Source organism: Leptodactylus fuscus, chromosome 11 (assembly GCF_031893055.1).
Source record: "Leptodactylus fuscus isolate aLepFus1 chromosome 11, aLepFus1.hap2, whole genome shotgun sequence".
Classification (NCBI taxonomy): domain Eukaryota; kingdom Metazoa; phylum Chordata; class Amphibia; order Anura; family Leptodactylidae; genus Leptodactylus; species Leptodactylus fuscus.
Window position 1 is genome coordinate 12,828,022 of NC_134275.1, and position 24,831 is coordinate 12,852,852.

A 24,831-nucleotide genomic window follows, 5' to 3' on the forward strand; every position below is an offset into this window, starting at 1 on the left:
ATAGACGGTGGCAGAAGCTGAGCGCGTTCCTGTGGCCATCCCGTCTGATACCACTAAATCTGATGATTGGTCGGGGGCGGGGCTTTACATTTCTATCGTGTTTATACTAACCTCATTTATCCCCATAGGCCACGGTAGCTAAGCTGGGACCCCTGCCTCGTATCCTGCGGGACGTAAACACTGCGCTCAGCAATCCCACCAGTGTGCAGGGATCCGTCACAAGCGATCACTCCGCCACCACGCCAAACACAAGCAACAACATCTCCGTCGGCCTTCAAAAGATGGTAATCGAGAACGACTTATCTGGGTAAGAGCAGCTGAGACCTGCGTGCAGAAAGTTCATGTCCCACCCCCACCCCAATAATCCAGCGGGAAACTAATAAAATGTAATTATACTGATCAAATGAAGGATAACGCCGGAGCACGAAACGCGGCAGCACTGTATTCAATTAGGAGAAGGTGGAGAAGAAGCCAAGGCTCTGTAATTAGCAGGCGGCGAGGCAAGGAGCAGAGCGCAGCGGCAGGGGGTGCAGCGGGGGCTTCAATCGCACGGTGTGTTCTCTGGTATCAGTAGTGCAGCCTCAGCCTGAGTGACATCACTATACATCAGTAGTGCAGCCTCAGCCTGAGTGACATCACTATACATCAGTAGTGCAGCCTCAGGCTGAGTGACATCACTAGTCTCCGCACTAAAGCGCCCCATCTGTACACAGTAATAAGTAGTGATGAGCTGTGGGGCGGACACTGCCTGTGGGTGGTCAGTGGTGTCCAGGACTTGTCCTGATGTTGTGTAATGGGATCAGTGGCAGCGGCCACCAGGAGGGGTGTCCTGGGCTTGTCCTAGTGAGGGCGCTCTACCTGATGTTGTGTAATGGGATCAGTGGCAGCGGCCACCAGGAGGGGTGTCCCGGGCTTGTCCTGATGAGGGCGCTCTACCTGATGTTGTGTAATGGGATCAGTGGCAGCGGCCACCAGGAGGGGTGTCCCGGGCTTGTCCTGATGAGGGCGCTCTACCTGATGTTGTGTAATGGGATCAGTGGCAGCGGCCACCAGGAGGGGTGTCCCGGGCTTGTCCTGATGAGGGCGCTCTACCTGATGTTGTGTAATGGGATCAGTGGCAGCGGCCACCAGGAGGGGTGTCCCGGGCTTGTCCTGATGAGGACGCTCTACCTGATGTTGTGTAATGGGATGTGACTGCTGCTGGTGCCATTCTCAGCTCCTCTCTGTCTCTCTCCCCCCTAGTCTGATAGATTTCACCCGGTTACCGTCTCCAACTCCTGAAAACAAGGACTTATTTTTTGTCACAAGGTCTGCCGGGGTTCAGCCTTCGCCGGCACGAAGTTCCAGTTACTCAGAGGCCAACGAGCCAGATGTGCAGATCACTAATGGCAGCAAGAGCTTGTCCATGGTTGACCTGCAAGACAATCGGGTTTTGGACATTGGCACCAACACCCCCGTCATTGCGGACTCTTTAAATGACGGCCAGACATCGTTCAGTCAGTTACAGGCGATATGGACGGCCCGAACGCCGCAGGGTAATATCATGACTATGACTGCGGCCAGGAGGACAGGACAGACGCCCACCACTCCCATTGCAGATGCCACTTTGGGGAGACCCCAGCTCCTGGCACCTTTATCATTCCAGAACCCCGTGTACCAGATGGCAGCAGGCTTGCCGGTGTCGCCGCGGGGGTTGGGAGACTCTGGCTCAGAATGTCACAGCTCGCTGAGCTCTCACAGTAATAGCGAGGACTTGGCCACCACCAAACATGGCTTCATGAATATGGGCAACAGCGAGGACTTCAGTCGGCGCTCAGGGGATGTGTCCAGGAGGCAGCTTTCCCTGACTGAAAAGACTGGCCAGCCCACCATGCCACGACAGAACAGCTCGGGGCCTCAGAGGAGGATAGACCAACCTCCACCGCCTCCCCCGCCACCAATGACAAGGGGCCGGACACCACCAACGTTACTCAACACAGCGCCCTACCCCAGGCCATCCAGCGGCAGCATGATGTCCTCCTCGCCAGACTGGCCTGGCAGTGGTGCCCGTATGAGGCAGCAGTCGTCATCCTCCAAGGGCGACAGTCCTGAGATGAAGCAGAGAACCGTGCACAAACAGGTGGGTGCCTGCGGTTGGAGGGGGGTCTTATTGTTGCCACCGATGACGCAATTTGATTTGAAGGTTGTTAATGCAGAAAGTGGCGGCATGAGGTTGCAGGAGAGATGATGGGAGTTGTGATCCGCCATTAGAGATGATCACACCACAGTCGTGCAGGGGCCACAGTGTCATAACTCTCCTGCATGCGGAGAACTACAACCCCCAGCATGAGGGCACAACAGAATTGTGTCCTATCTAGTGCCATGTTAGGAGTTGTAGTGCTTTATTTACAAAGCCATTATAGAATTGGATCAAGCCCTGTGCCATAGTGGGGGATGTGTCCTAATGATAATGATCTCCTGCTAGCTTGTCACCCTAGGTTAGGAGTCTGCAGTCCCATGTAACAGCATAGATCTCCTGCTAGCTTGTCACCCTAGGTTAGGAGTCTGCAGTCCCATGTAACAGCAAATATCTCCAGCTAGCTTGTCACCCTAGGTTAGGAGTCTGCAGTCCCATGTAACAGCACAGATCTCCTGCTAGCTTGTCACCCTAGGTTAGGACTCTGCAGTCCCAGTTTACAGCACAGATCTCCTGCTAGCTTGTCACCCTAGGTTAAGAGTCTGCAGTCCCATGTAACAGCACAGATCTCCTGCTAGCTTGTCACCCTAGGTTAGGACTCTGCAGTCCCATGTAACAGCACAGATCTCCTGCTAGCTTGTCACCCTAGGTTAGCAGTCTGCAGTCCCATGTAACAGCACAGATCTCCTGCTAGCTTGTCACCCTAGGTTAGGACTCTGCAGTCCCAGGTTACAGCACAGATCTCCTGCTAGCTTGTCACCCAAGGTTAGGAGTCTGCAGTCCCATGTAACAGCACAGATCTCCTGCTAGCTTGTCACCCTAGGTTAGGACTCTGCAGTCCCAGGTTACAGCACAGATCTCCTGCTAGCTTGTCACCCTAGGTTAAGAGTCTGCAGTCCCATGTAACAGCACAGATCTCCTGCTAGCTTGTCACCCAAGGTTAGGAGTCTGCAGTCCCATGTAATAGCACAGATCTCCTGCTAGCTTGTCACCCTAGGTTAGGAGTCTGCAGTCCTTTGTAACAGCACAGATCTCCTGCTAGCTTGTCACCCTAGGTTAGGAGTCTGCAGTCCCATGTAACAGCACAGATCTGTCCTTTGTGTCTATGTTCACCCCCTTGCCCTGACTTCACTTAGGCCTCCTGCACTATTTACAGGATATTTCTCTGCTTTCATCTGCGGGTTTGTTACAGTTGCACCCGGTCTAGGTCGTCCTCTGAGCTAAATACAATGGACTCCAGACTGCAGGATTGCAGCAGAGAGATGAGCGCGCTGTGTAGAGTGGGACTAGTTGTTGTACTCGCTTACTGCCTGTGCTTGCTGTCATTGTTGCCTCTCCATTGTTCACATCCGTCGGGGAACCCAAACCGGGGGCAGGCCACTAAGACTGGTTACACAAGGAGCCCAGTAGACTCCATTGACTATTTCGGGGTCTGTCAGTGTCAGAGGAAAAAGTGTAAAAGTTGAAAATCTGTGCAGATGTGAACATAGTCTTAGAGATGAAGCTCCCTGCATGTAGAGGGTACTAGAATCCTCCAGGAAAGCTCGAGGTGCCCTCCAGTGGCAACTGGAATATTCCCATAGCAGTTCACAAGCTGACCGGTGTCCTGGATGGAGTATCTTCTGTTACGGTGTTGGATTGGTACGTCCCAGTAATCTTTGCTGCTGCCTTGGTCTGTCACCGGTACACATTGCGTCATGCTCTGCCCATTGACAGGCACCATTGTGTTCAGACCATGCCCATTCTGTAGTTGCTTTTCACCATCACAAGAACGTCAAAAGAGCAAAACAAAGCAGATCAGTTGCACAAGACGGATTAGAGATGATTGTATGAGACGGATTAGAAATTACCAGGACCTTGCTTATTGGCCCCTCCCACTTGGGGGCTTATCCGGGATGAGGTTTGCATGGTGTATCCAGCCATCACTTTTCCGATCTGTGGAGTTTTCTACTTTGGTTTGGCAGGCCCAGCTTGGCGGTGGCGGCAGGGACACTGCGGGTGGCTGCACGGTGTGCCGCACGCTGACTTCATAATCCATTTTTCTTTTGCTGCCAGTCTCATGGTTTCTTTTGTTATGGTTGTATGTTCTGTTTTAGGCCCCCTCACCCGTGAACCCCAATGCTTTGGACCGCACAGCTGCTTGGCTGCTGAATATGAATATGCAGCTATTAGAAGATGAAGGCTCTGAGCCAGATATCAAGCACAGGGATAAGAGCAGGAGTAAGGAAGACATGAGCCAAGCAGACAAGCAGGTAACCTATGACTGGAGTGCGCTAGTATAGAGGGCAGGCTCACCCCTCCGGTCATCTGGGCAGTGTAGACCTGGGATAGGCAGAAGGCCCATCCATCATCATCATCATCATCATCATCATCATCATCATCACTTTTTGTCTGCATCTCTTGCTGTGAATGGTTTGTGATCTGCAGCACAGAGGGTCTCAGCAGAGAATTTACTCTCTTCTACTGCTGGAAATGGTACAATAGGTTACATCCTGTATTATGCTCCAGAGCTGCACTCTCAATTCTGCTGGCTGATCTAGGGGTCTGTCCACACACCTCCTTGGAAGGTCCTGACTGGGAGTATTACTGAGTGCAGCATTCTGGCCGCCTTCCCAGACTCTTTCCCCCTCGGTGTGATGCGTGCAGCCAGCTGCCAGGCGACTCCTGAACATGTGTTGCCTCCATATTCACATGGGTAGAGATGAGCTGCAATACCTGATGCAGCCATGGGCAGGAAGGGGGTGCTCTTCCTTCTCGTCCCCATTAACACATAACTATTCATAAATATTGTTATAATTCCAGACAACGCTATAATGTCCACTCGTTGTGTAACATCAGGGGGCGCCCCACCCCACCAGGGTAATATCGTAGTATCAGGGAGGTGAAATGGCCCTTCCCAAACACTACGAGCGCTCTCCCACTGACATCCCATATAAATTCTTTGGTAAATAAGAAAGGTGTTGGGGAAAATGCAGAATAGACAGAACTTGGCCGATGTCTCTGGGGACCCCTGATCTTAGTGTCATGTGGACATTATATTGTTGTCTGGAATTTTAGCAATATTTATTAAGTTCTGTTTTACTCTTTCAGGAAGACACTATAAATTTGAGTAAATTCCCGTCCGTGAGATCTAGTCCCCATTCTGACCAACAGCGCATCTATCCACACTAAGCCACGTTTAGGAGGAGCGTTAAAGAAGCTGCAAATGGAGCATACACTTTCTGGCACTGCTGCAAATAGCTAAGTCAGTGCAGTATTGCAGCTGGGGGTTGGAATGGAGGATTGGGGCCCATCAGCCAGACCCTCTCTCATCTGCCAGCCTGGACAGGTGAGGTGAGGCCATACATGGCAAGGTTCTTTGTAATAGCAGCGCCCCTGCTGTCCGTGGCCTTGTCTGGTATTGCATGTCAGTTCTATTCACATGGACTGAAGGGGGCACTGTGGAGATTCAGCCCCGGTATAGTTAGATGCTTTCTATGTATTGGGGAATTTATTAACCCTGGTGCACACCCGAAAATGACATTTACAACAGGTGTAGGCCCTGCCCCTCCTCCTCCTAAGCTCCACCCACAAAGTGGTGAGAGAGGCAAATAAATCAAAAGTTTGAGACTCCCGATTTGCAGTTGTGCCGCCCTCGGCTCCCACCAGTCCTGCTCTCCGCTGGAGCGCACTTCACATCTGCGGCCGCTATTCCGATTCGGTGAGTCCCCTTGGGGCTTGCAGGACTTTTCGTGCAGAAACCACACGGACCCCATTATAGTCTTTAGGATCCATGTGGTTTCATAGCTCACAGCTTTTTAATGTGTATAGGTTTCTGTTCCAGGGGTCTCCCAGCAGATTCCCCAAACGCAGATGTGACCTGAACTCCCGAACAGCACATTGGCCCTCAGCTGTACAGGGCCCCATTATATAGTTCCTATAAGGACTGACAGCAAGCAGAGGTCCAATGAATAGGATACAAGCCAGAACTTGTAAAAGTTCACCCATTTAAAGGGAATGTCGCCAGGGAATGGCTCCTTTAAATCACCTTTTTACATTAAACATATTTTTTTGGCTTATTTAATTTAATATCTATATATAGAAAATCCTGAATCGTCCTGTGAATCTTCTGAGCATGCTCCGTGACCTGGCAGAGGTCATTGTGTAGATGGGTGAGGTCACCTGATGGCTGCGATCATCAGGGTGCTGTAAGTGAGGTGACTGCTGCAAAGAAATCTCAGTATATTATATGGCCTTGTTCGGAGTCAGAACAGCAGAATTTTTTTTTTTTTTTTTAAATTTAGATAACATGGAAGAATTTTAAAAATCTCAGCAAAAATTCTTTAAATATGTTTAACATTAAAACTTGTTTAAAAAAAATATTCTGGTGACTCCTCCATTAGCTGTGGCCTTGTTTAGTAGGCGGTCGTAGTATTCTACAGTAGATCTTGATGTTACAAGTGTAGGACAAATATTCAGGTGCATTGCTTTCTTAGCATTGGAGCTTCTTTAGCAGCGGTACGTCCTCAGCCATGGGGCTTATTCGGCGGCGGTACATCCTCAGCCACTGGGCTTACTCGGCGGCGGTACGTCCTCAGCCACTGGGCTTACTCAGCGGCAGTACGTCCTCAGCCACGGGGCTTACTCGGCGGCGGTACATCCTCAGCCACTGGGCTTACTCGGCGGCGGTACATCCTCAGCCACTGGGCTTACTCGGCGGCGGTACGTCCTCAGCCACTGGGCTTACTCGGCGGCGGTACGTCCTCAGCCACTGGGCTTACTCGGCGGCGGTACGTCCTCAGCCACTGGGCTTACTCGGCGGCGGTACGTCCTCAGCCACTGGGCTTACTCGGCGGCGGTACGTCCTCAGCCACTGGGCTTACTCGGCGGCGGTACGTCCTCAGCCACTGGGCTTACTCGGCGGCGGTACGTCCTCAGCCACTGGGCTTACTCGGCGGCGGTACGTCCTCAGCCACTGGGCTTACTCGGCGGCGGTACGTCCTCAGCCACTGGGCTTACTCGGCGGCGGTACGTCCTCAGCCACTGGGCTTACTCGGCGGCGGTACGTCCTCAGCCACTGGGCTTACTCGGCGGCGGTACGTCCTCAGCCACTGGGCTTACTCGGCGGCGGTACGTCCTCAGCCACTGGGCTTACTCGGCGGCGGTACGTCCTCAGCCACTGGGCTTACTCGGCGGCGGTACGTCCTCAGCCACTGGGCTTACTCGGCGGCGGTACGTCCTCAGCCACTGGGCTTACTCGGCGGCAGTACATCCTCAGCCACGGGGCTTCTTCAGCGGCGGTATGTCCTCAGCCACGGGGCTTCTTCAGCAGCGGTACATCCTCAGACACGGGGATTCTTCAGCGGCGATACGTCCTCAGACATGGGGATTCTTCAGCGGCGATACGTCCTCAGCCACGGGGCTTCTTCAGCGGCGGTACGTCTTCAGCCATGGGGCTTCTTCAGCGGCGGTACGTCATCAGCCACTGAGCTTACTCAGCGGCGGTACGTCCTCAGTGGGGCTTCTTCAGCGGCGGTACATCCTCAGGGCAGGGCCTTCTCAGGGACGGCGGTACGTCTTCAGTCACGGGACTTCTTCAGCAGCGGTACGTCCTCAGCCACGGGGCTTCTTCAACGACGATACGTCCTCAGCCGTAGGGCTTACTCAGCGGAGGTACGTCCTCAGCAGTCGGGCTTCTTCAGTGGCAGTTCGTCCTCAGTAGTGGGGCTTCTTCAGTGGCGGTTCGTCTTCAGTAGTGGGGCTTCCTCAGGAAAGGCGGTACGTCCTCAGGACGGGGATTTCTCAGGAAAGGCGGTACGTCCTTAGGGCGGGGCTTTCTCAGGGAAGGCGGTACATCCTCAGGACGGGGATTTCTCAAGGAAGGCAGTAGGTCCTCAGGGCGGGGATTTCTCAGGGAAGGCAGTAGGTCCTCAGGGCGGGGCTTTCTCAGGGAAGGTGGTACATCCTCAGGGCGGGGCTTTCTCGTGTACTTATCGATACTTTAGCTAATCTTTTCAGCAGACGTTCTCAGGACCATGGACGAGCCGCTTTTGGTAGCAGCCAATAGGAGTGCAGAATTCAGAACCTACAAGATCTGTAGTAATTACTGTAGAGATATCGACCTCTTAATCAGGAGTTCTCTGTGGGGTGGGGGGTCTTTATGCTGACACCCCCCATTATATGTACAGATGAGCATGAATACATTGCATCTGTGAATGGGACGTTTACCAGGGCCCCAGGAGCGCGCTTACTAACACTTGTTTGTTGCCCGCAGTATCAGCAGGAGATCCTTGTGCTGCAGGATAAGCTGCGGCTCTCCAACAAGAAGCTTGAGGAGTATGAGAGCCGCTGCAAGAACCAAGACGAGCAGACCCAGAAGATCCTGCTTGAATACCAGGCGCGGCTGGAGGAGAGCGAGGAGCGGCTGCGCAGACAGCAGGAGGACAAGGAGATGCAGATGAAAGGCATCATCAGCAGGTGACGGCACTGACAGCCTAGATGATGGGGGTTTCAGTCTGTGCAGAGCTGATGGACACCCTACCTATAGACTCCCCTACCTATAGACTCCCCTACCTATAGACTCCCCTACCTATAGACTCCCCTACCTATAGACTTCCCGGTGAGCTCTTCTCTCTCCTCCACTGTTACATTGTAACAAGCCCATCAGCTGTGAGCACAACTAGGACAGAGATGTAGCAAGAAGCTTCCCAGTCACTGACAGCTAGCAGAGGTGGTGGTGAAGATTTCATTATATTCTATTTACTGGGGCCACTTGACTTGGGGCCCCTAGGAGCCATCTGCTTACTGGAGCCACATCAATCATAAGCAGGTGGGCCATTAACCCCTTGAGACCTGAGGGTGCTCCCATACCGGTTACATGAGTTACGTAGGGGGTGCACATATAGTGAGGGGGCACAAGCTGCTCTGCCCAGAGTTGTTCTGCCTGCGTCTCGGGTATCATCAAACTGGGTACACCTTAAGGCTGAGGTGATTGAGTGGACGTGCAGTGTGTGGCCCCTGCTGCCTGCCTGCGTCCCGAGTGATCTTGTACATGGAGTAACCGGCCTTGTGTCCGCTGCAGGCTTATGTCCGTGGAGGAGGAGTTGAAGAAAGACCATGCCGAGATGCAGGCTGCGGTGGACTCCAAGCAGAAGATCATCGACGCCCAGGTGAGACTGCAGTGGCGTATATTATGGTGCAGTGTCTGTGATTAGGAGACCTAATGTTATTAGAGCAAGTAGGAGGTGTCAGAGGTCACGGTTCTGGGGTCACCATATTGTAGGTATTAACAGTGGGAATCAAGGACCTACTAACCTAGGGTGGAAGTGACCTATGGACTGGACATTAAAGAGAACCAAAACATATTCCTCATGAAAATTAGCAGTGGTGTGCGTGTTTCTCTGCAGTGCTGTACGTGTGTCTGCAGTGCTGTGCGTTGTACGTGTGTCTCTGCAGAGCTGTGCATTCTACGTGTGTCTCTGCGGTGCTGTATGTGTGTCTCTGCAGTGCTGTACGTGTGTCTCTGCAGTGCTGTACGTGTGTCTCTGCAGTGCTGTACGTGTGTCTCTGCAGTGCTGTACGTGTGTCTCTGCAGTGCTGTACGTGTGTCTCTGCAGTGCTGTACGTGTGTCTCTGCAGTGCTGTACGTGTGTCTCTGCAGTGCTGTACGTGTGTCTCTGCAGTGCTGTACGTGTGTCTCTGCAGTGTTGTGTTTGTGTCTCTGCTGTACATGTGTTTCTGCAGTGCTGTACGTGCGTCTCTGCAGTGCTGTGCGTTGTACGTGCGTCTCTGCAGTGCTGTGCGTTGTACGTGCGTCTCTGCAGTGCTGTGCGTTGTACGTGCGTCTCTGCAGGGCTGTGCGTTGTACGTGTGTCTCTGCAGTGGTGTACGTGTGTCTCTGCAGTGCTGTACGTGTGTCTCTGCAGTGCTGTACGTGTGTCTGCAGTGCTGTACGTGTGTCTCTGCAGTGGTGTACGTGTGTCTCTGCAGTGCTGTATGTGTGTCTCTGCAGTGGTGTACGTGTGTCTCTGCAGTGGTGTACGTGTGTCTCTGCAGTGCTGTACGTGTGTCTCTGCAGTGCTGTACGTGTGTCTGCAGTGCTGTACGTGTGTCTCTGCAGTGTTGTGTTTGTGTCTCTGCTGTACATGTGTTTCTGCAGTGCTGTACGTGTGTCTCTGCAGTGCTGTACGTGTGTCTGCAGTGCTGTGCACTATACGTGTGTCTCTGCAGCATTGTACATGTGTCTCTGCAGTGCTGTGCACTATACGTGTGTCTCTGCAGCGCTGTACGTGTTTCTCTGCAGTGCTGTGCGGTGTACGTGTTTCTCTGCAGTGCTGTACGCGTGTCTGCAGTGCTGTGCACTATACGTGTGTTTCTGCAGTGCTGTGCGTTGTACATGTGTCTCTGCAGCGTTGTACGTGTGTCTCTGCAGCGTTGTACGTGTGTCTCTGCAGTGTTGTGCGTTTGTCTCTGCAGTGCTGTGCGTTGTACGTGTGTCTCTGCAGTGCTGTACGTGTGTCTCTGCAGTACTGTGCATTGTACGTGTGTCTCTGCAGTGCTGTGCACTATATGTGTGTCTCCGCAGTGCTGTGCGTTGTACTTGTGTCTCTGCAGTGCTGTGCGTTGTACGTGCGCCTCTGCAGTGCTGTGCGTTGTACGTGTGTCTCTGCAGTGCTGTGCGTTGTACGTGTGTCTCTGCAGTGCTGTGCGTTGTACGTGTGTCTCTGCAGTGTGGTGCGCTGTACATGTGTCTCTGCAGGGCTGTGCGTTGTACGTGTGTCTCTGCAGTGGTGTACGTGTGTCTCTGCAGTGCTGTACGTGTGTCTCTGCAGCGCTGTACGTGTGTCTCTGCAGCGCTATGCGTTGTACGTGTGTCTCTGCAGTGCTGTGCACTATACGTGTGTCTCTGCAGCATTGTACATGTGTCTCTGCAGTGCTGTGCACTATACGTGTGTCTCTGCAGCGCTGTACGTGTGTCTCTGCAGTGTTGTGCGTTTGTCTCTGCAGTGCTGTGCGTTGTACATGTCTCTGCAGTGCTGTGCACTATACATGTGTCTCTGCAGTGTTGTGCGTTTGTCTCTGCAGTGCTGTGCGTTGTACGTGTGTCTCTGCAGTGCTGTGCGTTGTACGTGTGTCTCTGCAGTGCTGTACGTGTGTCTCTGCAGTACTGTGCATTGTACGTGTGTCTCTGCAGTGCTGTGCACTCTATATGTGTCTCCGCAGTGCTGTGCGTTGTACTTGTGTCTCTGCAGTGCTGTATGTGTGTCTCTGCAGTGCTGTATGTGTGTCTCTGCAGCGTTGTACGTGTGTCTCTGCAGTGTTGTACGTGTGTCTCTGCAGTGTTGTACGTGTGTCTCTGCAGTGATGTGAGCTGTAGATGTGTCCCTGCAGTGCTGTGAGTTGTATGCGTCTCTGCAGTGCTGTACTGTGTGCGCTTGTCTCTCTGCAGTGGTGTATATATGTCCCTGCATAAAGTTGAAGTAAACCTTTGTCCCATACTCCATGCACAAGTAATGTCATTTTACTGTGAAGTCTATGGAAAGGGCAGAGACAGATAGGAGGGGACTGCAGAGCTAAAGAAGGAAAGGCCAAATAGTAATTCCTGTCTCTCTGTACACGGCAGGCGTCTCTCTCTCTGTATATGGCAGGCGTCTCTCTCTCTGTATATGGCAGGCGTCTCTCTCTCTGTATATGGCAGGCGTCTCTCTCTCTTTATACGGCAGGCGTCTCTCTCTCTCTGTATACGGCATGCGTCTCTCTCTCTCTGTATACGGCAGGCGTCGCTCTCACTGTATACGGCAGGCGTCTCTCTCTGTACACGGCAGGCGTCTCTCTGTACACGGCATGCGTCTCTCTCTCTACACGGCATGCGTCTCTCTCTGTACATGGCAGGCGTCTCTCTCTGTACACGGCAGGCGTCTCTCTCTCTGTATACGGCAGGCGTCTCTCTGTATACGGCAGGCGTCTCTCTCTCTCTGTATACAGCAGGCGTCTCTCTCTGTACACGGTAGGCGTCTCTCTCTGTATACGGCAGGCGTCTCTCTCTGTATATGGCAGGCGTCTCTCTCTGTACACGGCAGGCGTCTCTCTCTCTCTGTATACGGCAGGCGTCTCTCTGTACACGGCAGGCGTTTCTCTCTCTGTATACGGCAGGCGTCTCTCTCTGTACACGGCAGACGTCTCTCTCTCTCTCTGTATACGGCAGGCGTTTCTCTCTCTGTATACGGCAGGCGTTTCTCTCTCTGTATACAGCAGGCGTCTCTCCTTCCTCCCCCTCCCCTCTCCATAGACTGAGGCCTGTTCTCTTCTCTCATTGGCTGCCTTGTGATGTCATCATGTAAGGTTCTGTCCTCACTGTCAAGTGGGCGGTACTCCCTCTGGTGGCCACACCCGGCAATTACTCCAAATCTTTCTGTTATTATAACCCTTTGCTGAGGATTTGTTCCTGTGTTGGGGGTGGGGTGGGGGTGTGGTCTGTGTCCTGGAGCTCCTCCCCTCACACCCGTTGTGTTTTCTGCTTACAGGAGAAGCGTATCGCCTCGCTGGACGCCGCTAACGCCCGGCTCATGAGCGCCCTAACGCAGCTGAAAGAGAGGTACAGCATGCAAACCCGTAACGGGATCTCGCCCACAAACCCGACTAAGTTACAGATCACAGAGAACGGCGAGTTCAGAAACAGCAGTAATTGTTAACGGAGGACGGAGGCATCGTACCGATGGGGTAATATCACGTGACGTCAGGTTACCCCTCCCCCACATTTTACCCTCACATCACAATTTTATTTCCTCCGTGAACTTTTGCCAAATTCTGCCCAAAAGGGTTTAAAAAAAAAAAGTCCGAGCGACGACAAAAGAATCGGAGTAGTCGCCATAACCCGCCGGCGCAGTCTGTAACACTAAACGCTGCTTCTACACCCCTGGCCTCCAGTCAGTGTCACCCCATTGTAGGCGGGGTCTCCAGGCTGTAGGACGTCTTCCAGGTGTCTGTGGTGGACTGTGTACATTTACCTGTGGAATAAAGATGCTTTATCAGAACACGTCTCCCCTCGTCTGCAGATTCTATAGGGGTTCAGGGGGCGCGCTGCCCCCTATAGACCAGATAGGTTCACACACCCTAGCCAAGCATGCATGTCCACGCCCAGACTCCAATGTCAGTACTAATACAGGACCCCCATTACTGCCCACACACATGAGGAGGCCGCAAAGAATATTACACCCTGACTAGTCGTGCCAGGGAGAGACTGCTCATGTACATCCATCCATAACCAGGAGAGACTGCTCATGTACATCCATCCATAACCAGGAGAGAGACGGCTCATGTACATCCATCCATAAGCAGGAGAGAGACGGCTCATGCACATCCATCCATAACAGTCTAGAGAGACTGCTCATGTACAGTGTTGGCCAAAAGTATTGACCCCCCTGCAATTCTGTCAGATAATACTCGTTGTCTTCCAGAAAATGATTACAAGCACAAACTCTTTGGTAATATCTTCATTTATTTTGCTTGCAATGAAAAAACACAAAAGAGAATGAAATAGAAAAAGTCAAATCATTGATCATTTTACACAAAACTCCAAAAATTGGTCCGGACAGAAGTATTGGCCCCCTCAGCCTAATACTTGGTAGCACAACCTTTAGACACAATAACTGCGCACAACTTCTTCCGGTAACCAGCAATGAGTTTCTTACAAGGCTCTGCTGGAATCTTAGACCATTCTTCTTTGGCAAACTGCTCCAGGTCCCCCCTGAGATGTGAAGGGGGCCTTCTCCAAACTGCCACCAAGAGATCTCTCCCCCTCCCCCACAGGTCTTCTATGGGATTCAGGGCTGGACTCATTGCTGCCACTTTACAAGTCTCCAGGGCTTTCTCTCACCACCATTTTCTAGTGCTGACCTGAAGTGTGTTTCGGGTCATTGTCCTGCTGGAAGACCCCTGACCTCTGAGGGAGACCCAGCTTTCTCACACTGGGCCCTACATTATGCTGCACAATGTGTTGGTCGTCTTCAGACTTCATAATGCCATGCACACGGTCAAGCAGTCCAGTGCCAGAGGCAGCAAAGCAACCCCAAAACATCAGGGACCTCCGCCATGTCTCACTGTAGGGGGCGTGTTCTTTTCTTTGAAGGCCTCTTTTTTTTCCTGTAAACTCTATGTTGAGGCCTTTTCCTACTTTTGTCTCATCTGACCAGAGAACATTCTTCCAAAACGGTTTTGGCTTTCTCAGGTAAGTTTTGACAAACTCCAGTCTGGCTTTTTTATGTCTCTGAGTAAGAAGTGGGGTCTTCCTGGGTCTCCTACCATACAGTCCCTTCTCATTCAGACGCTGACACTGGATAGTACGGGGTGACACTGTTGTACCCTCGGACTGCAGGGCAGCTTGAACTTGTTTGGATGTTAGTCGAGGTTCTTTATCCACCATCCGCACAATCTTGCGTTGAAATCTCTGGTCAATTTTTCTTTTCCGTCCCCCTCTAGGGAGGTTAGCCACAGTGCCATAGGCTTTACACTTCTTGATGACAATGCGCACAGTAGACACAGGAACATTCAGGTCTTTGGAGATGGACTTGTAGCCTTGAGATTGCTCATGTTTCCTCACAATTTTGCTTCTCAAGTCCTCAGACAGTTCTTTGGTTTTATCTCTTTTCTCCATGCTCAATGTGGTCACACAAGGACACAGGACAGAGGTGGAGTCAACTTTAATCCATTTCAACTGGCTGCAAGTGTGATTTAGTTATTGCCACCACCTGTTAGGTGTCTCAGGTAAGTAACAGGTGCTGTTAATTACACAAATTAGAGAAGCATCACATGATTTTTCAAACAGTGCCAATACTTTTGCCCACCCCCTTTTTTATGTTTGCTGTGGAATTATATCCAATTTGGCTTTTTGACAATTCTTTTTGTGGTTTTCCATTGAAGACAAATTAAATGAAGATAATACCAAAGAATTTGTGATTGCAATCATTTTCTGGAAGAAAATGTGTATTATCTGACAGAATTGCAGGGGTGCCAATACTTTTGGCCAACACGGTACGTCTATCCATAACCGGGAGAGAGTCTGCTCATGTACGTCCATCCATATCCGGGAGAGACTGCTCATGTACATCCATCCATAACTGGGAGAGAGACTTCTCATGTACGTCCATCCATAACAGTCTAGAGAGACTTCTCATGTACGTCTATCCATAACCAGGAGAGAGACTGCTCATGTACGTCCATCCATAAGCGGGAGAGAGACTGCTCATGTACATCCATCCATAACTGCCAGGAGAGACTGCTCATGTACGTACATCCATAAGCGGGAGAGAGACTGCTCATGTACATCCATCCATAACAGTCTAGAGAGACTGCTCATGTACATCCATCCATAAGCGGGAGAGAGACTGCTCATGTACGTCCATCCATAACTGCCAGGAGAGACTGCTCATGTACGTCCATCCATAACTGCCAGAAGAGACCGCTCATGTACGTCCATCCATAACCGGGAGAGACTGCTCATGTACGTCCATCCATAACTGCCAGGAGAGACTGCTCAGTCTTGAGGTCTGGTCACACAATGGCTTTTGAAGAGATTTGGAGGCAGTTAACCATCGCCATGCCAGACGGCTCCAGTGATGATTCTGCAGTGGAAACTGCGACAAGATCAGGCAAAAGAAGCGTAAGCAAGTCCAGCGGGTGTGTGAGGGTCCGACGCCTGAAACCCCCGCAGATCAGCTGGACCGAGACAGCACCGCTCCTGGCAATGTTTACATACCGTAAGTTGTGCTGCTCACTCGCTGCCGCAACGTCCCAGAGGGCAGAAACCTTTATTGTATCTCCAGGTCCCGGAACCTCAGTGGTTGAGGATATTATAGCGCCCACATGTCCTGCAGCGCGGTACAATCCTGTCTGATGGAGCGCGCACTGCCCTGCCGCACACTTACAACCTCAAAACTGTGACCTCCCAGTGGCCGTAACCCCTGACATATACACTACATCATGTCTCTGACCATAGGAGCTTACACTCTATACAGGAGATACAACTGATCAGATCTGTGAATGGTAAAAGTATGTGAACCCCTTACTGTCAGGATCTGGTGGGAGCCCCTCGTGCAGCAGGAACAACATCGGAATGTTTCAGTGCCTGTTAGATAGTCCTGTACATCGGCCTGGAGGAATTGTAGGCCGTACACAACCGCCTCAGCTCTGCTATGTTGGTGGTTTCCTCCATGATCTGCTCTCTTCAGCTCTGCTATGTTGGTGATGTTTCACAGATGGTAAACAGTACTGTACCATGATAATATTGTGTGTCAAAGAAGGGGTGAGATTTTTCCACTATAAAGCTCTGGTCTCCTCCGTCTGCTGTTGTAGTTGTTGCTGCTTGTTGTTGCTGCTGCTGTTGTTGTTACTGCTGTTATTGTTGCTGCTGCTGTTGTTGCTGCTGTTCTTGTTGCTGTTTCTGTTGTTGTTGTTGTTGCTGCTGCTGTTGTAGATGCTTCTGTTTTTGTTGCTGTTGTTGTGGCTGTTGCTGCTGTTTTGTTGTTGCTGTTGTTCTTGTTGTTGATGCTGTTGCTGCTGTTCTTGTTTCTGTAGTTGCTGTTTCTGCTGCTGTTCTTGTTGTTGTTACTGCTGTTGTTGCTGCTGCTGTTTCTGCTGTTGTTGCTGCTGCTGTTGTTGCTGCTTGTTATTGTTGTTTCTGTTGTTTGTTGTTGCTGCTGCTGTTTTTGCTGCTGCTGTTGATGCTACTGTTGTTGTTGCTGCTGTTCTTGTTGTTTCTGTTGTTTGTTGTTGCTGCTGCTATTGTTGTTGTTGCTGCTGTTGTGGCTGCTGCTGTTGTTGCTGTTCTTGTTGCTGTTGTTGCTGCTGTTGTTGTTCTTGTTGCTGTTATTGCTACTGTTGTTCTTGTTGCTGTTGTTGCTACTGTTCTTGTTGCTGCTGTTTTTGTTGCTGCTGTTGTTGCTGCTGTTGTTGCTGCTGTTGTTGTTGCTGACTGTTGTTGCTATTGCTGCTGTTGTAGTTATTGCTGTTTCTGCTGTAGTTGCTGCTGCTGTCGTTGCTGTTGTTGCTGCTGTTTTTGTTGCTGCTGTTGTTGTTCATGTTGCTGCTGTTGTTGCTACTGCTGTTGCTGCTGTTGTTGCTACTGTTTTTGTTGCTGCTGTTGTTGCTGACTGTTGTTGCTATTGCTGCTGTTGTTGTTTCTGCTGTAGTTGCTGCTGTTGTTGTTCTTGTTGCTGCTGTTGTTGTTGCTGCTGTTGTTATTGTTGCTGCTGTAGTTGCTGCTGCTGTTGTTGTTATTGTTGCTGCTGTAGTTGCTGCTGTTGTTGTTGCTGTTGTAGTTGCTGCTGTTGTTGTTGCTGCTGTTGTTGTTGCTCGGTAGTTGCTGCTGCTGTTGTTCTTGTTGCTGCTGTTATAGAGGCGGCTCCCCACCATCCTTGGTCACTGACCTCCTGATGGTCAATTCATGAAGATTAGCTCATGTAAGAGGCTTTTAGTTGCTTAGAGGTCGCCTTGTGTTCCTTTGTGACCTCATGGACTATTACATGGCCTTGGTGTGATCTTTGCTGATAAGAATGGTCATGAATTTCCTCTATTGACACAATCTGTCTGACTGAATTGGTGGAGTGCAAGCTCTTCAGCTCTGCTTGTAGATATCCTTTGTGGGGAAGGTAGCTTGGTAGTAGCAGTGGTGCGGACCCAAATTGTCAAGACAGGAACACAAAATGTGCAGCAAAAACCGCTTTATTTATAAAAAAAAAAAAAAAAAAAACCTGGAAAGTAAATAAACCTTCACTTCAGGCACAAAATGAGCAAAATAGAAAAAATCCTGCTCGTTTGAGCCACTAACAGACCTGATAACCTAACTATACACGTGGCTTACTACCAGCTGCACCAACATAGGAGCAATATAGTGTCACCAGCCTCAGGGTTACAGGACAGACCCGGCGCCTCCTCTCACCTCATGGACCTGCCCTGCAATGTACGAGCTGCAGCTTGTGGTCAGTAATGAGCCCGGGATCTGCCCCTGTGCTGAGGCTACTCCAGATCTGCCTCTGTGTCTGAGGCTACTCCAGATCTACCCCTGTGCTACTGCTCCTCCAGATCTACCCCTGTGCTACTGCTCCTCCAGATCTACCCCTGTGCTACTGCTCCTCCAGATCCGCCCCTGTGCCTGAGGCTACTCCAAATCCACCCCTGTGCCTGAGGCTACTCCAGATCTGCCCCTGTGCTGAGGCTCCTCCAGATCTACCCCTGTGCTACTGCTCCTCCAGATCTGCCCCTGTGCCTGAGGCTACTCCAAATCCACCCCTGTGCCTGAGGCTACTCCAGATCTGCCCCTGTGCTGAGGCTCCTCCAGATCTGCCCCTGTGCCTGAGGCTACTCCAGATCTGCCCCTGTGCCTGAGGCTACTCCAGATCTTCCCCTGTGCCTGAGGCTACTCCAGATCTGCCTCTGTGCCTGAGGCTACTCCAGATCTGCCCCTGTGCCTGAGGCTACTCCAGATCTACCCCTGTGCTACTGCTCCTCCAGATCTGCCCCTGTGCCTGAGGCTACTCCAGATCTACCCCTGTGCTACTGCTCCTCCAGATCCGCCCCTGTGCCTGAGGCTACTCCAGATCTGCCCCTGTGCCTGAGGCTACTCCAGATCTGCCCCTGTGCCTGAGGCTACTCCAGATCTGCCCCTGTGCCTGAGGCTACTCCAGATCTGCCCCTGTGCTGAGGCTACTCCAGATCTTCCCCTGTGCCTGAGGCTACTCCAGATCTTCCCCTGTGTCTGAGGCTACTCCAGATCTTCCCCTGTGTCTGAGGCTACTCCAGATCTTCCCCTGTGCCTGAGGCTACTCCAGATCTGCCCCTGTGCCTGAGGCTACTCCAGATCTGCCCCTGTGCTGAGGCTACTCAGATCTGCCCCTGTGCTGAGGCTACTCCAGATCTGCCCCTGTGCTGAGGCTACTTCAGATCTGCCCCTGTGCTGAGGTTACTTCAGACCTGCCCTGGACTTCACATATGTCAGAGACCTGGGGGAGATATAGCAGGACTCCAGCACTCTGCCTGTCACCTCCTCACACGTTGTATAACCAGCCTGATGAAGGTCAACAACTCTTCTTGTGAGGTCCTTAGAAGCCTCCTTTGCTTTCACCATGATAAGGTGCTGTGAAGATCAGACTTTGATAGATCCCTTCCATAAAACTTGTTGCCTCCTCACACCTGATGGCCATCCCATTGAGTGATCTGCAAGTCCTAGGGGTTCACATACTTTACCACTCTCAGTAATGGAATCCTTTGTTTTATTCACATTCCATACACCACTGTCCCATATATGGCTCATAATCTCTAAATTTCCTATCAGTATGTCTTTACCTGGGTTTCCTCCCAAATCCAAACATGGGGAGAACCGAGCCCAGGGCTGCAAGATATGCTAACCACGGAGCCACCGTGCTGACCACTGAGCCACTTTCTTCTATAAATCACCAGATCTAATATTATAGACTCATTTCTTTGATTTGTTTTATCCACGTTTAATCTGATGTAGCTTTAGGTCAAATTTATGTAGAGATATGGAAAATTCTGATGGGTTCACATACTTTCCAGCTCCGATCTAAGTTCCTATGGTCAGGACTCTTAGGGTAAGTTCACACGGAGTAAAGTGCTGCGTGATGTGGCACGTAGACGCCTCGTGAGCTTTTGCGGGCCGCAAAATAGCACCGCATACACGATCCCGGCTCCCATTGAAATCAATGGCCCACAAAAGCTCACGCGGCGTCAACGTGCCACATCATGCGGCACTTTACCCCGTGTGAACTCACCCTTACTCTTCTTCCACCTCTTCCTGACCGCAGGAGCTTACAATCTAGTAGAGGAGATATATGAGGACATTACATGCCATGTTCTCCAGTCACATCTAAAGCTCCATCCTGTTCGTCGCTGTTCAGACAAGGTTTTTTGAAAGTGAGAAAAACATTCCCACAACCCTGACAACGCAACAATTCTGGAAAAAGGAAACATTTTAGGATCAAAATAATATTTCAAAAACCCTAAAAAAGTTCAGTGTGAACAGAAACAAATGTGCAGAGCGTCCGCCTGAAAACTAAACTAAGGTTGTGTACGAAAAGAGTATCAGCGGCTCCCACAATGCACTGCCCGAGGTGACGGCAAGGGAGCGAAACGGCAAAGACCAACTTACATCTGAATGGCGAGAAATTAAATCAATAAATGTGTCCTTAGGGTAGAGGGGCTGAGATAAGTGAGAGGGGTCCGGCTGCTCCGTCCCTCTGTAGCGTTACGTTACAACAGCCAGAACATCACATTGGTCATAGTAACATGATCGAATGGACAGAAGACACAAGTGAGAAGGACTGCTGCAAAACAAGCGGCGCCCTCTCGGTGCAGTACTGCCGGTTGTATACAGCGTGTGATGTAGGACAAGCGGCCTCCTGTACTGCCGGGTGTATACAGCGTGTGAGGTAGGATGACCGTCCTCCTGTACTGTCGGGTGTATACAGCGTGTGATGTAGGATGAGCGGCGTCCTTTCCCTCCTGTACTGCCGGGTGTATACAGCGTGTGATGTAGGACGAGCGGCCTCCTGTACTGCGGGTATATACAGCGTGTGATGTAGGATGAGCGGCCTCCTGTACTGCCGGGTGTATACAGCGTGTGATGTAGGACGAGCGACCTCCTGTACTGTGGGAGTATACAGCGTGTGATGTAGGATGAGCGGCCTCCTGTACTGCCGGGTGTATACAGCGTGTGATGTAGGAAGAGCGGCCTCCTGTACTGCAGGTATATACAGCATATGGTGTAGGATGAGCGGCCTCCTGTACTGCCGGGTGTATATAGCGTGTGATGTAGGACAAGCGGTCTCCTGTACTGCAGGTGTATACACCGTGTGATGTTGGACGAGCGGTGCCCTCTCCCTCCTGTAGTGCCGGGTGTATACAGCGTGTGATGTAGGACAAGCGGTGCTCTCTCCCTCCTGTAGTGCCGGGTGTATACAGCGTGTGATGTAGGACAAGCGGCTTCCTGTACTCCCGGGTGTATACAGCATGTGATGTAGGGCGAGTGGCCTCCTGTACTGCGGGTGTATACAGCATGTGATGTAGGGCGAGTGGCCTCTTGTACTGCGGGTGTATACAGTGTATGATGTAGGACGAGCAGCCTTCTGTACTGCGGGTGTATACAGCATGTGAAGTAAGACGAGCAGCGCCCTCTCCCTCCTGTACTGCGGGTGTATACAGCATGTGAAGTAAGACGAGCAGCGCCCTCTCCCTCCTGTACTGCGGGTGTATACAGCGTGTGATGTAGGATAAGCGGCACCCTCTCCCTCCTGTACTGCGGGTGTATACAGCGTGTGATGTAGGATAAGCGGCACCCTCTCCCTCCTGTACTGCGGGTGTATACAGCGTGTGATGTAGGATAAGCGGCACCCTCTCCCTCCTGTACTGCGGGTGTATACAGCGTGTGATGTAGGATAAGCGGCACCCTCTCCCTCCTGTACTGCGGGTGTATACAGCGTGTGATGTAGGATGAGTGGCGCCCTCTTCCTCCTGTACTGCGGGTGTATACAGCATGTGATGTAGGGCGAGTGGCCTCCTGTACTGCGGGTGTATACAGCATGTGATGTAGGGCGAGCGGCCTCCTGTACTACGAGTGTATACAGCGTATGATGTAGGACGAGCGGCCTCCTGTACTGCGGGTGTATACAGCGTGAAGTAAGATGAGCAGCGCCCTCTCCCTCCTGTACTGCGGGTGTATACAGCGTGTGATGTAGGAAGAGCGGCGCCCTCTCCCTCCTGTACCGTCGGGTGTATACAGCGTGTGATGTAGGATGAGCAGCGCCCTCTCCCTCCTGTACCGTTGGGTGTATACAGCGTGTGATGTAGGAAGAGCGGCGCCCTCTCCCTCCTGTAGTGCCGGGTGTATACAGCGTGAGGGGCCCCACATCCACATTCTGGTGTATACTTGCAGTGCTGCCCCGTCCCTTCAGTATTGTAGCTTTGTACAGTGGGTGCAATGTGGGATAAGCGGCGCCGCTGCTGATTCTGGGTATCTCTTTTCTTTCACAGTCTGCCTTAGAATACTTTATATTTGGGGAAACCTGAAGAATGTAAACCAGCGACAAATCCGGAGCGGGAGCCTCACCCTGCAGAATCCACCATACTAAGCCCCTCCCTCTGTAGGGCGAGGTCTATGGAACCCACCAACCCTATTCACTGGTATAATGTACAGTAATCCAGAGCTGCTTCATGGGGGTCACGGGGACCCCGATACTACTGCACAGATTCCTGGCAGCTGAAGACAAACCTCATCCGAAACTCTATAGACTGTAAGAACTTTCAGGGGGTCTCGGCCCTCGGACCCTGGGAGAATGTAAGCGGCTTTTATTGTCTATTGTGATTTGTGAGTGAGGGGCAGCGCAGCCCCATGGCCGCCAGAGAGACCCTTTATTTCTAGTCTTTTTCTAGTCCGTCCTGCTGTGGCTTTGTCGCGGTGACCGCCACCATTTCCGTCTGTTGTCTGATGGCCGCAGGATCTGGCAGCGCAAACATTGTCAGGTCCCTGATCTGCACAGGAGACGAAGGGCCCTGTGTCTGCCCGGGGGGCCCCTATGTCTGCCCAGGGGCCCCATCCTCGTCCCCTTCTGCTGGACAATTCCGTGTCAGCTCCTGGGCCCTCTGCTAGATCCTGCAGCTTCCTGGAGCCAGCACCTGAAGGTTTCCGCACGTGGTTGTGATGGGCGGTCACCGCATTGCTAAGCAGGGAGCTGCAGTACTTATGTGGCGGCAGCAGGTGCAATAACTTCCATATAAAGCAGCGAGGACAGTGTCATCTGTATACTACTCATGGGTCATATATCCTGCTGTGTATATTACATGTATGCTATGCATATAGAACTACTGTGGGGCCCGGAAGAAGCTCCTCCCACAATCCTCATCATCACACAACTCATTAGAGACAATAAAGATTTCTCTGATAAAGTGGGCGTGTCCTTTGATGTTTGGGGGCCAAGGCTGTGGGGGTGGAGGGACATCTGGCGCTGCCATATTACGGCTGTAGAGTCTGTACATCTGCTTTACATAGGCGACTGTGTTGCTGCTGCCGCCATAGCTCTGATGGCGGCAGCCATCTTGCCTCAGCTGCTGCTGTAGAACAGTCACATGGACCATGAACACAACAGCCTGAAGATGTTCACTAACTTCTATGGGGGAGTGTCCTGGGCATGTTGTGTGATGTGCACGGAACGGGGAGGGGGTGTTCTGTGACATCAACTATTGGCTTTGATGGAAGAGTATAGAGGGAAAAGATTGGAGAACATCAGTTGTGTCCTCCCCCTACGGCAACTTATGGATCTTATGTTACCTATGAATAAGTGTTATGTGCAGGGAGGGGAGGAGGGGTGCTGTAACATCACCTATTGTGATCCTGTGCTATCTGTATATATAGGTGTTATCTGTCATTGTAATCCTCCTGGTGATGACATTGAGGTCACTGTGCAGGGAGGGGAGGAGTGGGGGGTAACACCCAGGGTAGGAGAGGAGGTGGGGGTAACACGCAGGGTAGGAGAGGAGGTGGGGGGTAACACACAGGGTAGAGGAGGCGGGGGAAGTAACACGCAGGTATTATTAGGTATGCATTATTTGCATTAATATCCCATGATGCATTGTGTCTATTTTTCCTTAGGTTAAGTAGACATTCCTCTGAAGTTACCTTTGACCGTGGTGATGATTTAGGGTGGCATTGGATTGCTGTGTTGGTCAAAGTGATGCTGATGCGTCGGTTCCCCCTGGCGGCTGGTGTGATGTTGGTGTATCGGTTCCCCCTGGCGGCTGGTGTGATGTTGGTGCGTCGGGTAGCCCTGGCAGCTGGTATGATGTTGGTGCGGCGGTGCCTCCTGGCAGCTAGTGTGATGGTGCGGCGGTGCCCCCTGGCGGCTGGTGTGATGTTGGTGCGGCCATTGTGGTTCTGCCTAATTAGTAAGTCTTAAAACTGTTGGATTTGTTCAAGTTCAGACCTCATTAAAGAGTCTCCAAGTAAGTGACGTGCCCCTTTAAGGAGAGGCCCATTCTGATGTTTAATAGTGATTGGCTCCGCCCCTGTAATAACATTTTAATAGCTAGACCTTTAACCCTTCTGATTTGCAGAGATTCCCACTTGGTCGGGGGTGCATTCTCTTTGGTTGGGCTTTTGGTTTGGGCCTACTTTTTCCGTGCACTGGGTGTAATGTTGGCCCAGTGTTAGGGCCCCTCCTGCTCGAGGCCGCCCAGTACGTACCGCCATCTGACAAACTCAAGGAGAGTTCCAGCAATGGCTTCTGAGAAATGATGCACATTAGACACTTTTCTATTAGACACTTTTCTATTGGACACTTTTCTATTGGACAAGAGATTTCACCTAGTTAAACCATTCAAAATGGCTGCCGGGTAGGCGGTCCACGGGCCAGGGTGATGCCGCTCAGCAGTGGGAGTGTGTATGTCTGCCTCGCCTGTGATCCACAGTCTGAACAAGGCCTGAGAGTGCAAGAAAACTGCAGAAAAATAAGCTTCAGGGGCCTGTGATATTAGGGAGCTCCAGTAAATGCACCGTGTGCATGCGCCCTTAGGAGATGTTCACATTGCAGTTTTTGCAGGCAGATCTTTCTACTTTCTTGCTTATTTCACTGGGGGACACAGCACGGAGGGTATTGCCTTGGCCACTAGGAGGC

At 51.5% G+C, this 24,831-nt stretch overlaps 1 protein-coding gene and 1 long non-coding RNA gene across 8 annotated transcripts in view; both read left to right on the forward strand.

Moving 5' to 3' along the window:
- Window positions 1–23,061, forward strand: part of DAB2IP (DAB2 interacting protein) — a 108,587-nt gene extending 85,526 nt beyond the window's left edge. For 3 of the 7 annotated variants that reach the window (XM_075260695.1, XM_075260697.1, XM_075260694.1), the window contains 6 exons: window positions 129–307; window positions 1,243–2,119; window positions 4,273–4,428; window positions 8,430–8,632; window positions 9,237–9,324; window positions 12,679–13,201. In XM_075260695.1, coding sequence (XP_075116796.1) covers window positions 129–307; window positions 1,243–2,119; window positions 4,273–4,428; window positions 8,430–8,632; window positions 9,237–9,324; window positions 12,679–12,846 — 1,671 coding nt within the window. In that variant the 3' untranslated portion in view covers window positions 12,847–13,201. Of the gene's footprint in view, window positions 1–128; window positions 308–1,242; window positions 2,120–4,272; window positions 4,429–8,429; window positions 8,633–9,236; window positions 9,325–12,678; window positions 13,202–22,195 lie in introns of those variants that run through there. The other 4 variants (XM_075260699.1, XM_075260696.1, XM_075260698.1 and 1 more) reach the window with 4 other exon arrangements.
- Window positions 20,404–20,996, forward strand: LOC142184256 (uncharacterized). The gene is made up of 4 exons (XR_012711813.1): window positions 20,404–20,717; window positions 20,755–20,810; window positions 20,848–20,903; window positions 20,941–20,996. It is a non-coding gene; the product is annotated as an uncharacterized LOC142184256 (long non-coding RNA).
- Window positions 23,062–24,831: the final 1,770 nt, after the last annotated feature.